The sequence below is a fragment of the Petromyzon marinus genome, chromosome 18 (assembly GCF_048934315.1).
Source record: "Petromyzon marinus isolate PM22_M1 ecotype Great Lakes invasive population chromosome 18, UKy_Petmar_22M1.pri1.0, whole genome shotgun sequence".
NCBI classification, from domain to species: Eukaryota; Metazoa; Chordata; class Hyperoartia; order Petromyzontiformes; family Petromyzontidae; genus Petromyzon; species Petromyzon marinus.
Window position 1 is genome coordinate 1,830,985 of NC_133684.1, and position 18,064 is coordinate 1,849,048.

General features: G+C 45.0%; 1 protein-coding gene and 1 non-coding gene across 2 annotated transcripts; both read right to left on the reverse strand.

The window, feature by feature from the left end:
- Positions 1-1,681: 1,681 nt before the first annotated feature.
- TRNAL-AAG (transfer RNA leucine (anticodon AAG)) lies at positions 1,682-1,763 on the reverse strand. Its single transcript has one exon. It is a non-coding gene; the product is annotated as a tRNA-Leu (tRNA).
- Positions 1,764-3,645: 1,882 nt separating this feature from the next.
- Positions 3,646-12,449, reverse strand: LOC116943542 (ubiquitin-conjugating enzyme E2 A). The gene is made up of 6 exons (XM_032956459.2): positions 12,087-12,449; positions 5,782-5,862; positions 5,319-5,344; positions 4,903-4,992; positions 4,621-4,709; positions 3,646-4,300 (listed from the first exon to the last, which is right to left on the reverse strand). Exons 1-6 carry the CDS (start codon positions 12,128-12,130, stop codon positions 4,172-4,174), a joined length of 459 nt encoding a protein of 152 aa, XP_032812350.1. The 5' UTR covers positions 12,131-12,449; the 3' UTR covers positions 3,646-4,171.
- Positions 12,450-18,064: the final 5,615 nt, after the last annotated feature.

The following is an 18,064-nucleotide window of genomic DNA, read 5'->3' on the forward strand; positions in this document are numbered from 1 at the left end:
TTTGCCGTGATGCCCTATAAGGACGCCTAATAGGGGGCGTAATCCATTCGAGACCATTAAAGCCCTCGTGGAATTTGGCCAAACACCACAATGCAGGATCTTCCTGGAAAAAAAATGTCAACGTGACTTTCCCGACGCAAGGACATTACAGATGTTACAAAAGTAATATCCTAAAGTGCAACATTCACCGTTTTAAAGAGTTACATGCTGTGAATAAAGTGACGGCTCTGTGCTTTGAACGTACTGGACACGCCCGTCGATCAACGGTGAAAATCACCTTCTGAATTTCGCGATGTGCGATAGAGTAAGACGACTGACGTACTGTTAATTGATTTCTCGTAACTAATTTCGTGTGCTGTCTATCTTGAGCGAACGTCCGTCTCTCCACACACGTGGCGACGCCTGCTTCCATTCTCCATAGGAAGGGTGGCGTAACTCTCATGAGAAACAACCCATCCTTTGCCTGCTTGCAATTCTTGACAAACAATTGGAATCATGATCATGTACAGCCCGTTGTCAATCCGATGCAGGGTGATAGCCTCCCCACACCGTGGGAGTAATAGGGGTTATCGGATCACACATGAGTGGAGAAGCCAGTTCATAACCTCTCTGCAGTCAATTGATGGTGCGCCACCCACTGATTCACCCACCCATGTTGAGGATTCTGGTCGAGCGGACTGCCTAATCCCATCGCTGCTGTGTACGGACCACCAAGCCACACTGCAGGTCACAACACTCCTCTTCCTGCGTATTCCCTTGCACTTCTCGAGTTAGTAATAGCCTCCTGTTGACTCCCCCCCCACCCCCCAAGGCGCATAGCCTTGCTCAGTTCAAGAAACGTCTTCACCCTTGATAGCGCTTCGCGTTGTGTAGCACGCAGCTTGACGTTTTTTACGCCTTTGCGTCTGCGCTTAGCAACTTTGTACACAAGCCAAAACAATGCAAAGGTAGGCCGGGTCCACAGCGAGGTGCGCTAACCACTGCGCCACCGCTCCACCACGCACCTTGCTGACTGAGCAAGCTGGGGGGTGAGTAGCGCGGTCTCGACCTTGTCAGCTCACGGGGGTTTGGCGATCGGTCAGACGGGGCCCCAATATTTGATTTGTACTCGCGCGGTCTCACCTAGGAGGCGATTCTAAATCGCGGCTCCTCTTGCCCTAATCACATCGTCGTTAAGGATTTTCATGAAAAAATAATAATTGAAACCGCATTTTATAGAAATACTTGTTATTGTTTTTTTATACTGTTGTTCAAAACATAGCTCATGGTGGTTGTCAGGGAGGTCCCAACTCGTGGCTTTGGCCACCAGGGGGTGGCCAAGGTACCCGCTGCCTGACCCACGCCAGTCACGCGACTAGCTGCGCGACAAGCAAGTTGCGGTGTTCTATTTGAAAGACCCCAGGCGCGGAATTTGACCGCATCGGAGACACGTTCACCGCCCGCGAAGAGCCCTCCGAGAATTCCAACAGCGCCGCCCCGTGGACAGGGCGAGCCGCAGCACGATGATAATCACCGCGCTGCTGCTGCGCCAGCTCCGCGTGGCATCAGAACAAACCCGAAACAACTCGGGATTTGTGGATTAAACACGTCAGATGTGAACTGTATCACTGAGCCGACGCGATTAATGTGCGAAATGAAAACGATTTAATTTGTAACAAACAAGCACCAAAAAAAATGTTACTGGCAGCGGTGGGATTTGAACCCACGCCTCCGAAGAGACTGGAGCCTTAATCCAGCGCCTTAGACCGCTCGGCCACGCTACCTCCTGACGAATCCCTGCGTGACAGAGCGTAATGGGTTTGACAACAACACTCCACGTGCACATTCACGCACCACGCCACCACCTGCATAGACGCTTTAGGCAGTTATTGAATATTGACCGGATTAGTTGGGTTATATAATTACAGGACTGTGTCGATGTCATCGATTATCTCTGCCGACTATCGGTTTCATTGCTCATCGAATCGGGTTCGAAGGGCAATTTCGTTGCGCCCACGTGGATGGGAGGTAAATGGGCGGAGTTTGGGGCAGCCAACCCGCGTCATTTCTCGCGTCACGTGGGGTTTGTTGGGGGGGGAAAGAGTTCCTGCCTTCAAGAGGCAGGACTTTTAAAGGGAGGCTGATTAATCTACCACAAACAAGTAAATAGTGAAAATAAAAACCTATTTATCGTCGCAGCTCTCATTTAATACCCGTGCCTCGGAAGCCCAAGTGATAACGCGCAACCATGTATATATAGTTTAACACGTAGGCTTTCGCGACCAATATTCATAATAAAGGTTTTGCATAATAAAGGATTTTGGGTTTTGCGTTATAACGCGCTCTAACCCAAAAACCTTTATTATGCATGTATATATATTTTTTTACTTGTTCATGTTTGGATTAAACATATTAAAGTCACCTCTTCACAGCAATACTTAACAGTAAATTTCTGGCACTTTTTTTTCAATCCACTGTTGAACGAGGACCCTCCCTGCACAAACCACCACGCTGTGCATGTTGGAGACAGGGGCAATAAAGGACAGGGGACTAATGAAGCCATGGACGACAAAACTCACGTATTCATCAGTATAATTACTGCCAATTATTTTATGGGCCTACTCCTGGTGCTTGCGTTTTAATTGAGTCACATTTGCTTAACGTGGTGCAGACTTTCAGCCATGGAATAGCACCACTTGACGTATTGTCAGATAGTTCAAAAACACTTGCGTGAATCCGTAACTTATGAAACACGTATTCCGCGGCTTTTACAGCATGAAGCTAATTCAGGTTGAACCCAAGAATGACGGCATCGTGCTCCGTTCTCTCAAGAGACAGCGACACTTGCTTGAGAAATACAAACTGAACGGAGACCCGCGAGCATGTCTAGCCCGTGTAGCTTAAGGCAGACGGGGATCAAAATGATTAAGGTGGCAGAGAAGAGCAGGTTGACGTACTTATGGCAACGTGAATATAATGGAAAGTTTGTAGTGTTACAAGTACCGCTAGCCAGGCGCCGGCAACCTGCAGCTCCAGTCGCATGCAGGGGTTTTGGTTGCCCTTCGGGGCTCTTTGGCTGCAGTAAACCTGCGACGTTTGTGTTCAAGGCGCCCTGCGCGCAACGCGGCTCTCGAAATATTTTCCGGGCGAAGGCAAAAAAAATGGCTCTTCTTCGAAAGGTTGCAAACCCCTGCCTATGACAAATTATTTGGTAAATGGAGCATATGGGCATTGGCGAATGGAAAAGCGCAAAAGAGCACAAAGCATGGTGAAATCTACGATTGAAGAGGAAGTATAAGAGACGTTACAGGCAGGCTTGGGAAGGCCACGTCGTGATAAGGAATGACGAGTGATTGAGACTAATGACTGTTGGCAAAGGAGCGAACACGCCCTAGAAGACTTCCACAGTGGAGATGAAATTGCTCAGGCGCTCGATCAATTGTTATATCGCAGGACCACGAAATAGGGACGGCTTTGGGAGGGGCCTCATACCAGCAGTGTTTCAACCAAGGCCAATGCCTTACGAGCCAATATTTTCATTACAGCCTCACAGCTATCTTTAAATGTGCTACAATACTGTCACCCTATATCATTAAAGGTTATAAATACTCGCACACATGTGACATCAAGTAACAAGACAATACCTTAAAGGAAGACGGGCAAACATTTTTGTGGCGAAATATGTACAGTTTAATTACAAGTGCAAAAGGAATAAGAAATCAAACATCACAAAGAGAATGTTTTTTTTTTATCCCAACAAGTACCAGCGGCTTTTGAGCAAACAGACAACATTCTTCGTCCCTTCTGAGCAATCACGGATGCGAACACAACTGCTGCACATTGCTTTCTTTTTTTGAACGCCAAATCCACATTTTTTTTTCAACAAAATGTTTCAGCTGACAGTGATTGTGTTAATGAGCACGGCAGAAATCCCACCAAAGGGCAGTTTACATAAATAACGAAAAATGATTTTTTTTTGTATTGACTGTACGTTTATGCTTTTTTTGTTATGTTTAAATATAGCATGGGCTTATGAAGAGTTTGCACTTCTATACTTTGCATACAAGTTAGTGGACTACACAGGGACGCGACTGTCACCGTATTTTTCTTTTTGAATGTCGAGTAATACGGAAATGCAACTTTAAATGTCGCAAGCGACCATCCCTCGTAGCTGGTCGCGCCTCGCCGCTCATCAGCAGTCCTTCCAGCTCTGCTCCACGATGGCCGACACCTTCTTCTCATACTCGCGCTTGTTTTCTTGGTACAACTGTGCAGCCTGGCTGTTTGCGGGGCTGTTTGGGTTGGGTTCATCTAGTAGAGACTGCAAAGCGGCAGAGGAGACACCGACCACCACTGTTAAGATACCGTCAGCGGTGCAGCAGACTGCACACGCCGCCAAGAGCCAATCAATTTGCCCGTCTTGGTAAAAGTGCTGGTTTAGTGGGAATTTACAATTTTTGGTTTGGGTATGGACCACTCAAAAGTAGCTGACAATGGTAAAGGAAAAGATATCACCGGTTTAGTTTTTTGTATCACCACTTTCACTGTAATAAAGACTCAAGGTCAAACAGAGGTCACAAAGAAATGCTGACGTATGCAAATCCTGAAGTATGCACATCACACACGGTTTTCACTACTGACCTGAATAGATGTGAGGATAGAAGAGACATCATATGTGGGGCTCCAGCGATTCTGAAGAATGTCCAGACATATGCTTCCATCTGCATACACTGTGACAAAACAGACCGTTCATTTAAATATAGCACATTCTAACTGTACAAAAGACACCAACATATAGCGGCATTATTGCACATCGGAACTGAAATAGTTAAATACAATGCACGTCCCTTGTGTAAAAGCATTGTGTCCATTAAAAGGCAAACGTGATAAACATTTTACTTCAATTGTCATACACATGCTCACCATTTGGATGAAACATTTTTGACACAAATCTGACTGTTGGGGGTTTGTTTGGGTACTCCTCTGTAAATTCAATCGTCAGCTTGAAGGTACCTGAAAGACAAGCGATTTTTTTTTACATTTTTGCAGTAGCGTGCCGTCTGTTGTAGTAATTTGTAAAAACGAATTTTCTTTCTTTTTCATGGTGCGATCACCTGCATGCTGCAGTGGTAAACAAGACACTCTTAACCAATTGACCAGATATTAGCTTTACTCCCTCCCATCACTCTGATACACGGTCGGGTTACAGGACACGAGCCGAGCGCTTGATATGCAGCTCACACGCGGTGTTTCGGCTGCACGATTCTACCAATCCGCTCCAGAGAAAGAACCTGTTTGGCCTCTTGTGCCAAGCAAGCATTTAACTCTGTGGCACTCACCATCTTCAAAAGGAGTCCCTTCCGGCCTGTAAAACAACACAGGAAGAAAATTACTGCAATGATACACGTTCGAGCCGAAACGCTATCCGTAATGCATGTAAAAATCAATGGATGCGAAGGCAATAATGCATATTTACATGTTTATTAATAGTAGCACTTGGTTTCACCTTGGAAGTCGCCCAAATGATTCATATATGATATTCACTTTTATTAAACATTTAGATTAGTGAAGGTTTACGTTATTTAGAACCATGAAAATGCTTGTGATTTGGATATTAAGTTTGGCTAAATTAGCTGTGAGCTTACAAGACACGACAAAACTAATGGGTAAAAAAAGCATCACTCATGCCAATTTACAACTGAATGAGAAATACATTATCATCAACTGCCATTTGCAGATATCACCACCAAATAGTATGAGTAAGAGGCGTGTCATCGTAAAGTGAGAGTGCTATTTACCCACCCAAATATAACCGCATTCCAGACCATTATGTTGTTTTCTGTCGGTGCTCCGCTCACGCCTGCCGGGGGGTCTTCCTGAAGCCTGGAGAAAAGAACGTTTCAGGAAAACGTTTTGCAGCGGCGAGCTGTTAGAAATGTGGCCGAGCTAAGTGTCAGGTGAGGTGCTCAAGCATTCGTCGGCCTTGCTGCGCTGCAACAGAATCGGGGCTGTGCTGACATGAGGCTGCCCGCCAGCACGGCCGCTGTCCCGCCGCTGCTCAAAACACGTGAAGAATGTACGTACGGGCAGAAAGCAACGTGCGGAAAACAGCCAGTTCAGCAGTTGGGGTGACTGAAGGGAGGATTGCTGGGGTCACTGCAAACATATTGACTCAAGTCATGCAAGGTCAGTAGCCAACAACGGCCAGTATGTTTTTGCAACTGCAACTTCCTGGGTTTCCATTGTTTTTGAAGTTGCACAATGTACAGTATAATCAAAACGATTTCCAAATAACATTACAATCCTTAAAAAAAAACAATGGTAGAATTCGCTTTAAGCCACAAAAGAAATAACGAATGAAAAAAACCCATGACAATTGCCAATAAATGATATGACATTAATTGTAATGATCAGATAACGTACAAGATACATAAACAAGGAACAAGACCTACCAATAGCAATGAAACCGTCATGCCAGAAATTATACTCGATGAAATTAAACGCATCTAAGGTTGTGGTATTATTCTTTGTTTACTAAGGAATGCCTCACGGAGACTCAAGACTCTTTTTCAGGAGGGCAAATGTTTCTGATGTATCGTAAACTTTTGCTGATGTAATGCTATGCTCCAACAGTGTTTATTATGGTGTATTCATCATAACTGCAGTAACAATAATTAGAGTTGTGTCATGGCTGCATATATAATCTTTCTTTTAGGCTTTTTCTGCAAATTATATTCAAATTGGACTATCAAGTCACGAACATCATGGCATCATATCTCCATTTGGAACTCTTGCAGAGAACGGTGCACCTGTTGGTATAACATATTCCCAAAACAGTCACAAAAATAATGTTGATGTCACTCACATTGACATCTTTTATCCTGGCTGAAAAAAAATGTCCACCACACAAACGGACTTTTTTTTCTCAGCTAGAAATTTGTCAATTAATGTGTAAGACTAAATTCAATGTTTCTTGTGTGCCGTCATTTGTAGATTCTGCGGTCCATTAACTTTGTGTGCAAACACAGTTTAATCGCGAACGGCCAATACCTGCGTTCATACCATGGATGTCAGCGGTGCCAACTTCGTGCTGTAATGCCAAGATATCAGTCCCTTGGGCCATCCAGCCGTTGACTCATCCCTAATATTAACTTCAGTCCTCTGTTACAAGTTATCGGAGCCCCCTCTAAGCACAACTCTTATTATGGAAGTTGCTGGTGCCACAGCAAGTGCTGGTGCGATGGTAGATCATAACCTTTACAATGGTGGGGTGTATTGGAGCGGCGCGAGGATTGATTGTAATATTAGCATTGTCATGGACTCATATCAAATATTAATGTTGGTGTCTCAAGCCCTCAGAGCCTATTTTCATGAGTTGTATTGATTTCTGATGGAAAGGTGTTTTCATAGGCGTAAATGATTTAAGAATATTAGTAGTTATTGTAATGTTGGTATTTGTCAGGCATTGCTCCTATTAAAACTGGTGCCTACTGCCTCAAGTCCTCAGAGGCTCCTTAGATGTTTGGATTAGTTGTAACAGTGCATTAAATGGTATAATGAATGTTTTAATGCAAACTGTTATTTATTATACAAGCGTTTATATTATGGCCTCAATTAAAAACAATGTCACTGCCCTTTCCTCTAGCACTGCCGTGTCCCCTTCACAATTAAATGCCAGTAGTTACCGAAAATGAGCATACGATGCTGCTCATCTCCTGTGTAAGCCATTAACTAGTATGGGAAATTCCACATTCCAAAGACGGGAGCAAGTCAATAGACAGAACCACCGAAACATGTGATTATACAGTGGTTGTGTAATAACTATTGGTATACTTATAACATTGATATCATTGTCACATTCATGCTTTTCTCATGGGCTTGTGTGAAATAGTAATATCCCCAATTAAATGTCCTCATAGCCCCTTAGTATTACAGTGTCTGTATGTGTAACTAAGTTATAATTATGGTTACAAAGGTATAATGAACATTGTAATGTATATCATTGCAACATTAGTGTTTATGGCAAGGCCTCATTGTGATTTTTTTTGCATTACCTCGTTATAGAATTAGAAATGTTTTAGTAGTCGCTGCTGAAACTATTACAAAAGTGGGTTTTTGTTCTTTAGCAATGATAGTTTTGCAATGTAAAATGCAAATTCCGAAAATACATTTTAAAGATTAACATTTGGTGCCCTCTGACCCAAGCATCTCCTGTGATATCACCTCTCGTTACAGAGGTATGCGGTGTAATAGTACAACAGTAGGTTTAATACAGTTTAAGACAAGTACATTTGTTTATATTAGTGTCAGAGCCCCATGCCAATTATTAAAGTTAATGTACTCTACTTCAAGTTTTGAGACCGCCCTCATCATAACATGTATGATTCTTCTAGCACGTGTTTGTGTAAAATTAGAATGCATTAGCAAGTGTAATTGTGTCATGTATATGGATATTATGTACGTGTTTACGCTGTGGTTACATCTCAAATATAGGCATTCGGTGCCTGTCACGAGTCCTAAGCAACCGCTCCTTTTAATTACAACCATGACTATTCATGGGTTTAAGCACATGGTTTAAATAGTAATAGTTGTCTTTACCGTGTATTACTATTTAGGACACCTAGGAAACTGAAATGTATACTAGTTATTTTCTGCATAAAGCCTTGCACAGAAGTCATAACAATCATCACTCGTATAATAGTGCTTCCTGATATTCTAGCAAGCTCTAAGTGACTTTAAAACTACCATTTGAATTCTACATTTCATAGATCGTAATCACTGCCGCAGAATATGTTTCTGTTAAAGAGACATCTCAAAAATAACCACGAGGTTGTCTTGTCACAGGTCACGCCGCACCCCTAGTGCCAATCACCACGACTCATCTCGTGTAATCAACTAGGCAAAGTCTGGCTTTGATCGATTACACGGATCTAGGCCCTATGTTTTTCGTGACTTATCCCATGGCCACGCGTCAAATACAAAAAAACCATTTGGTGCCCTCTGCCAGAAGCTCCCGAGGGCAGCACTCCCCTCCTGCTGCCAAGACCATCGCAGGCCGCCCTCCAGCTGCTGCTGTACCTGCTGACAACACCCCAAGGACGACTTTGCTCACAATAATCGCTTACGCGGACGTAGGGTGGTGGCGGGCGGGCAGCCCTGTAACACCATAACACAAGGTAGTCGCCGTTCCTACCTTGCACATTGCCACGCGTCAAACACGAACGAACGTGAACATTCCGCTGGTGCCCTTCTCTGCTTCGGTACCCCCACGCGTCTCCCCCCGCAAACCAGCCCCCGAATGTCACATCACAAAGTCCCCGTCGCAGCGTGTCGCCTCCGTAAAGCAGTGGCGTGGTGGTGTGTGTAGTAGTGGTTGTGTGTGTAGTAGTGGTTGTGTGTGCAGTAGTGGTTGTGTGTGTGCAGTAGTGGTTGTGTGTGTGCAGTAGTGGTTGTGTGTGTGCAGTAGTGGTTGTGTGTGTGCAGTAGTGGTTGTGTGTGTGCAGTAGTGGTTGTGTGTGCAGTAGTGGTGGTGTGTGCAGTAGTGGTGGTGTGTGCAGTAGTGGTGGTGTGTGCAGTAGTGGTTGTGTGTGTAGTAGTAGTGGTGTGTGTAGTAGTAGTGGTGTGTGTAGTAGTAGTGGTGTGTGTAGTAGTAGTGGTGTGTGTAGTAGTAGTGGTGTGTGTAGTAGTGGTTGTGTGTGTAGTAGTGGTTGTGTGTGTAGTAGTGGTTGTGTGTGTAGTAGTGGTTGTGTGTGTAGTAGTGGTTGTGTGTAGTAGTGGTTGTGTGTAGTAGTGGTTGTGTGTGTAGTAGTGGTGGTGTGTGTAGTAGTGGTGGTGTGTGTAGTAGTGGTGGTGTGTAGTAGTGGTGGTGTGTGTGTAGTAGTGGTGTGTAGTAGTAGTGGTGTGTAGTAGTGGTAGTGTGTGTAGTAGTGGTGGTTGTGTGTGTAGTAGTGGTTGTGAGTAGTAGTAGTGGTGGTGTGTGTAGTAGTGGTTGTGTAGTAGTGGTGGTTGTGTAGTAGTGGTGGTGTGTAGTAGTAGTGGTGGTGTGTGTAGTAGTGGTGGTGTGTGTAGTGGTGTGTGTGTGTCGTGGTGTGTGTGTAGTGGTGTGTGTAGTAGTGGTGGTGTGTGTAGTAGTGGTGTGTGTGTGTAGTAGTGGTGGTGTGTGTAGTAGTGGTTGTGTGTGTAGTAGTGGTTGTGTGTAGTAGTGGTGGTGTGTGTAGAAGTGGTGGTGTGTGTAGTAGTAGTGGTTGTGTGTAGTAGTAGCTGTGTGTAGTAGTGGTTGTGTGTAGTAGTGGTTGTGTGTGTAGTAGTGGTTGTGTGTGTAGTAGTGGTTGTGTGTGTAGTAGTGGTTGTGTGTGTAGTAGTGGTTGTGAGTAGTAGTAGTGTGTGTAGTAGTGGTGTGTAGTAGTGGTGGTGTGTGTAGTAGTGGTTGTGTAGTAGTGGTGGTGTGTGTAGTAGTAGTGTGTGTAGTAGTGATTGTGTGTGTAGTAGTGGTTGTGTGTGTAGTAGTGGTTGTGTGTGTAGTAGTTGTGTGTGTAGTAGTTGTGTGTGTAGTAGTAGTTGTGTGTGTAGTAGTGGTGGTGTGTAGTAGTGGTGGTGTGGTGTGTAGTAGTAGTGGTAGTGTGGTGTGTAGTAGTGGTTGTGGGTAGTAGTAGTGTGTGTAGTAGTAGTGTGTGTAGTAGTGGTTGTGTGTAGTGGTAGTGTGTGTAGTAGTGGTGGTGTGTGTAGTAGTGGTGTATGTAGTGGTTGTGTGTGTAGTAGTGGTGGTGTGTGTAGTAGTGGTGGTGTGTGTAGTAGTGGTGGTGTGTGTAGTAATGGTTGTGTGTGTAGTAGTGGTTGTGTGTGTAGTAGTGGTGGTGTGTGTAGTAGTGGTTGTGTGTGTGCAGTAGTGGTTGTGTGTAGTAGTGGTGGTGTTTGTGTAGTAATGGTTGTGTGTGTAGTAGTGGTTGTGTGTGTAGTAGTGGTTATGTGTGTAGTAGTGGTTATGTGTGTAGTAGTGGTGGTGTGTAGTAGTGGTTGTGTGTGTCGTAGTGGTTGTGTGTGTAGTAGTGGTTGTGTGTCTAGTAGTGGTTGTGTGTTTAGTAGTGGTTGTGTAGCAGTGGTGGTGTGTGTAGTAGCTGTGGTGTGTGTAGTAGTGGTTGTGTGTAGTAGTGGTTGTGTGTAGTAGTGGTTGTGTGTAGTAGTGGTTGTGTGTAGTAGTGGTGGTGTGTAGTAGTGGTTGTGTGTAGTAGTGGTTGTGTGTAGTAGTGGTTGTGTGTAGTAGTAGTGGTTGTGTGTAGTAGTGGTGGTTGTGTGTAGTAGTGGTGGTTGTGTGTAGTAGTGGTGGTTGTGTGTAGTAGTAGTGGTTGTGTGTAGTAGTAGTGGTTGTGTGTAGTAGTAGTGGTTGTGTGTAGTAGTAGTGGTTGTGTGTAGTAGTAGTGGTTGTGTAGTAGTAGTGGTTGTGTGTAGTAGTAGTGGTTGTGTGTAGTAGTGGTGGTTGTGCGTAGTAGTGGTTGTGTGTGTAGTAGTGGTTGTGTGTGTAGTAGTGGTTGTGTATAGTAGTTGTGTGTAGTAGTGGTGGTGTATAGTAGTGGTGTGTGTAGTAGTGGTGGTTGTATAGTAGTGGTGGTTGTATTGTAGTAGTGGTGGTTGTGTGTGTAGTAGTGGTGGTGTGTGTAGTAGTGGTGGTGTGTGTAGTAGTGGTGGTGTGTGTAGTAGTGGTTGTGTGTGTAGTAGTGGTGGTTGTGTGTAGTAGTGGTGGTTGTGTGTAGTAGTGGTTGTGTGTAGTAGTGGTGTTGTGTGTAGTAGTGTGTATTAGTGGTTGTGTAGTAGTGGTTGTGTGTAGTAGTAGTGGTGTTGTGTGTAGTAGTGTGTAGTAGTAGTGGTTGTGTATAGTAGTGTGTGTAGTAGTGTGTGTAGAAGTGGTGTTGTGTATAGTAGTGTGTAGTAGTGGTGTTGTGTGTAGTAGTGTGTAGTAGTAGTGGTTGTGTGTAGTAGTGTGTATAGTAGTGGTGGTGTTGTGTGTAGTAGTAGTGGTGGTGGTTGGTGGCAGCAGCGAGAAATCTCCCGTGTCGGCCGCCATCTTCTCCCTCCCTCATCATCATCCTCTCTCTCTTGCCCGCTGTGCTCACCTCTTGAAATCGCGCATGAGACGCCTTCTGGCGGGCGTGGACATTGTCAAACAACGGGGCGCCGCCGACGCCGACCGGTTTAAAAGAAAATAAAAATGTGTTAATTTGAAGCGGAGCGGCGATCGGGATCGGCGTCCACTCGTCGACTCTCGCCCCCTCCTCCGCGGGAAGTGAACGGCGGCGAGCCTGAGGACGACGAGACGCGGCGATGACGCTGGGTGTGTGTGTGAGTTGGGGTTGCCTGCTTGGGTTAAAGTAAAAGGGGGAATACGGCGCCGTTAAAAGTACGAGGCGAGAGGCGGGGGACAAAAAAACTTCTCCCTCAAGCCGCCGCCGCCTCCCCGCCGCCGTCGTCGTCGTTGCTGCTGCAGCGAGAAATAATTAAATAACTCGCCCGCCCCACCAGCGCGAGCCACGTGACGCGCGGGGCGCAACCATTCACGCCCCCGCCCCTCCTCCCGCACGCGCGATGGGGGGGGGGGGGTGATGATCCGTGCCTAACGACGAATTACAAACGCCCCGTAACGAACAACACTAATCGATCTTCTTTAAACGATGCCAATTGTTTTCACGGTATCTTCAACATGTTACGCGAGACTCCGAGCGCGTTTGTTGCGCCGTTGAGCATTTAAACGGCAAACCAAAACAAAGTGCACACCCTTCCCGAGTGACAACAATGGTATAGCCCGCGGTGACGTAAGGCGTTTGCCCTCTTGTCCGCGGACGAGCGGTGACGTCACTGCCCGTCGCCCGCTGACGTCACCGCTGCTGGGCTTTCACGGGGCCGAGAGGCGCGCCGGTGGCGTGCTCTACCCACTGCTGGATGAGGACCCTAGGCCATCACTCCTCAAAGTGGACGTCCTCCCGAGCGTGTGTGTGTTCCCAACACCACCCCGCCCCTCCTTGAGCTGCCGCTCCGTTGACAGTCTCGACCACCGGGCCACCCCAGAATCCGTGCTGCCCCATGACGCCCATGTGTCTGGAAGAGGCCACGTGGTAGAGGCCACGTGGTCGCTTCGGCAGGCACAAGGGGCGTCACGAAACTACTGACTTGCTTCTCTTGATCCCACGCCTTTCTGGTTCTCGTAATCCCACGGTGGCTCGGAGATGTTATCCCCCGCGCCTGGTGTGCAGGAGGCCGGGGTGGGTTCGATCCCCACCCTGACACCTGCTGCTGTATATTTGGTGTTTTGAGTGTCTCTCTCTCTCTCCCCGTGGTCACGTGGATTTCTCACTGTGCCACATTTGGAAACAACACGCGTTTAGAGTATTTGGCTGCTGAAGATTTGAACGCGATAATCCACTTCGTTGAGCTATCATTTGTGATGGACAGGTCGCTTCTGAAAAATACCTACAAAGTTAAGTGGGCCTTACCAGATCTGATAAAAAAAATTGCTCAGTTTACTTTGCACACTTTTCAATATGTTTCCATTTTTATTGTCACCGTCCACGTTTCTGGGCCACATGGCGTAACAGGTCATTCAGGTCGAAACTGCATTTTTAGGCTTCTTTTCATGATCATGTTTATATTTCCAAAAGCAGCCCAACCTGTATGTATGTATGTTGAACTTCTTTCGCACCGTACGTTGATAACCCTGTTAATTGGGGTTGCGGGGGAAGGACAACAAACTAAACACAAAGCAGTTCTAAAGAAATTAGTCAATCTAGATAATGATTTAAAAATGCATAGCCCCAGTGGCTTCCTAATATCGGACGGAAGAGCGTTCCAGACGCCCGCAGATGCGCATCTGAAAGCGCATCGCGATGCGGTGACCGTATTTGTTTCATGGCCAAGATAACTTTGGCCATCTTTCAGCCAAAAGAACTTGACCTCGTTGCTCACTTTACTCCACCGTGGGGAGATATCTGAGAGACACCACGTTGTAACAATATTCACACCCAGGGCAGCTACTGAAGGCTGACTGAGCCATGTGGCAATAAGGGAAGCAAAAAATAGTCGGCATTCGCGATGTTGTTGATTGCCACATTAACCGTCAATTATAAACTACTCTATAAACAATATTTTCAACCTTTCAGTCACCACGATAACAACAATCAAATTTGTATGGCGTCATGAACACAATTTGTGGTCAATAATAATTGCACAGTTACCACATTTGACATCAACTATGGACAATTTAACAGCAACAATCGCCAATTTAGTGATCAAGGTAGTGATCAACCAGGGTGGTTGGGTGACTCAGTGGTAATTGCTCTCAGCAAGAACACGTGGGTTTGATTCCTAACTGTTGCACCTGTGTGCATTTTTCAGTCACCACGATAACAACAATCAAATTTGTATGGCGTCATGAACACAATTTGTGGTCAATAATAATTGCACAGTTACCACATTTGTCATCAACTATGGACAATTTAACAGCAACAATCGCCAATTTAGTGATCAAGGTAGTGATCAACCAGGGTGGTTGGGTGACTCAGTGGTAATTGCTCTCAGCAAGAACACGTGGGTTTGATTCCTAACTGTTGCACCTGTGTGCATTTTAGATATTCTCCCACTGTTCTTCACGGGTTTCCACTGGGTCCTCTGGTTTTCTCCCAGAGCTCAACACATGCAATGGCATTGTTGTTGGCCAAACATCACAATGAAGGACCCTCCTGAAACATTCTTAAAACCCAGTGTGTTTTTTTTCTGAATAAATAAAATGATTATCGTTCAGTTGCCACATGAACAAACTTTTCAGTGATCATTAACAAATGATCGGTGGTAACTTTAAAATAATTACAGCTCTTTGTCATTCCACTGATGAATGTATCCCTCCCCACACCATGTCAGTGTGGGGAGGGGGGTCTTGGGGGTTATTTTACCACACTTCAGAATCAGAATGTCTTATACTGGAGGAATCCGATGAGCTATAAAGCATGTTTTCACAGATACTTTGGTCAATCAGCCGGGTTAGCGCTAATACCGGTTCATATGTCACTCGCTACTCAAGTTAGACTTGACTGGGAATCGAATTCAGGTCACCGGGTTCAGAGTGCAGCGTGCGAGTCCGCTTCATGAAGGAATCTTTGTTGATAGCCATAGGTTTGCAGAGTACCTTCGTCTTGGAGAAATCAAGTTCGTGTGTGCCCACAGCGTTAAAACAATGATCAGCCACGGCCGAGGTATTGGTCCTACCGTGTTTCAGATCTGCCTTATGTTCACATACACGGTCCGAGACATGTCGCTTAGTTTCCCCAATGTAACTACTGCCGCAGCCACAGCTTGATTTCTCCAAGACGAAGGTACTCTGCAAACCTGCTGGCTATCAACAAAGATTCGTTCATGAAGCCATTCAGATATATAGACAGACAAAATTTCAACCGAGAAGATGGGTACAAACTGAGCAATCATTGGAATGACGTTATTAGCCAGTTTAATTCATAACTGGCTGTGATGTTTCTATCCTACCTGCCAATGTTAGCAGTTATTTCCGACTCTCTGAGTTGCATTCCTCGATGTGGCAGTGGCTACATTGACACGCTGCTAATCTCTCACAATACAATGGCCAGGCCAACAGCTTTGGGGTGCCCTCGATCTTCCGACTCTAACCCCGCCCACTTACCCTTGGGCTGCACCCATCTCAGGCCTACATAACACCCTGCTTCAGCAGCTCTCTTGCTATATATTTTCACCTGAGGACGATTGCTTGTGTTGTGATCGAAACGTCGTGATTTTTATTATTATTATTATTAATATGAAGCTATCTACGTGACTTTACCGAAAGACCCAAAGAGTATGAATTCCAGCAGTCACGAAAGCTTTAAGTGAATATTTAAATGTACAAACTCAGTGCACACATTCAGTGTACAACGACTCAATGCCCGATTCATGCAGGAAGGGTCTTCACAGTGATACACTCCGCTACTCCCCACGCAAATGTCGGACTCAACCACGGCAATGTAAAATTAAAGTTGTTGCTCAGCATCAACAAAGGCAGTGCGAAAAAGAAGAACGCTTCACCGAATGCACCCTTTAACAACCGATTAATCATATTCACAATGATCTAATGAGTGACCACATTCACAATCAATAAATATAATTGGTCATCAAGAACGACTTTATCTTGCCTTGTGACGGTGTTTGCCTGAAGGGTGGTGACGTGGTGCTGCTCGGTGCAGCGAAGGGGTTTTCCAAGTCCACAAAGAGAACAAGACGTGACAGCAATAACAGCACTCGTCATGAAAATGCTGCCACGTTACATTTTACGCTAGAGTCGTTGACATTGTACTACTCTAGAGATTACAAAACGCAAGTTGCAGTCCACATAGAGATTTCCCATTTGGCTCGGAGCAATCTCGTCCAGAATCGCCATCGTAATAATGCAGGGTTGTGATTTGTCAACTTTTCCAGTGGAGGAGCATGAAAATATGCTTTCTACAATTAGCCATGACGAGCGTGGTGAAGTATGCGCAAACAATCCACGCCACCGACACGTCCTGAGAATGCCCTCGCCCAATTATGGGTTGACAATTAACTGAAAAGAAAATGAATTGAACACATAACAGGTGACATTGCATTCATGTGTTAATAATCACTTTTAATTGTATAATGATGCACTCTACTGCATTTTACATTGGGAAACCTCACCGAGTCTCAATGCTTATTTTCAGTAGGGTCCTGCTACATTGAGATGTTTGGCCAATTCTAGTAATGCGTTGTTTGGCTTCTTGTGGGAGGACGCCGGAGAACCTGGAGGAAACGCAGCCACCTCATAGCCAGACCCAACCCTATAATTAGATTTAAATTACTTGACCGCTATACATTTCCACATGACAAGCCACTACGTTGAGCTATAATTTGTGTCCAGGTCGCTTCTGAAAAATAAGCTAATAGTTCAGTGGGCTTTACCTGGTAAAAGAAAAATAGTTTTAGTGCATTTTTTTTCTGTGTGATTTTCTCACCTTTCCTATACTTTGCACTCCAATCGTAATTTTGTATTGTTTTTGTTTTAAGTTTCTGACTGAACATCTGTGAAAACGAGCTTTATAGCTTTTGATCGGATTCCTCCAGTCTAAATAAAGATTCTGATTCTGTATAAGGCCCGCAACGTCAGCGTAAACATTCACTTTGGAGATACCATTGTGTTGTCTGTTTTTTTTTGTTATATATAAGGAGAACAAATATAGACAAATATAGACCAATGCTGCTGTGAGCTCTTGGGAATACTAAACGTGGGGAAATCTGATAAGTTGCTTCTAAATAGAGCGATTGTTTTCTTCCAGATAATTTGAGCCAATGGCATTCTCGCAAAAAAAACTGCACTCCAATAGCCTTGAGGCCAAACTATGATGAGCAGTTTTAACAGCCTTGAATGATTTGCTTAATAAAAAATATCAGTCCCCTTGTGAACCCACTGTTGGATGAAGACCTCTCCCATGCCATGAGGGTTGTATGTCTATATTCTTGGTTCTTTCGGTAAAGTCACGTAGAAGGGAAACAATAAAATAATAAAAATATAAAACAATAAAATTCTCACGACGTTGTATGTCTGTTGAACTTTTTTCGCACCGTACGTAGCCAACCGTGCTAATCGGAGGTGTGGGGGTAAGGACAACACAAAAAGCAGTTGTTTGACCATACTTCACCACGTTGGTCAGTGTGGGTTGATGAAGGGGGCCACCCAGGATTGGTTCTGATGCCACTCGCCACTGATGTTAGCCATGGTCAGGAATACAACCCAGCTCGTTGGGTTCAAAGTTCAGTGTGCCAACACTGCACTCCTGTGACAGCTGTGAGATACTGTACACGTAACGCGTCTCATGGAAAATACCCAAGATGTGAGAAGTCTGTTTACAATCACTGCAATCAGGAAGCGGTATCTGTATTTCCGAGTACTCCACAGAAAACAATATAGTTTACCAGTTATGTTTCCTTGTTGTGCTGTTTGTCATTGGAAGGCCTTTGACTCTAAAACGAACTCGGCATGACCTTTTCAGGAGAGCCCAAACCTGGTCTTGATCAAAAATATCAGCGC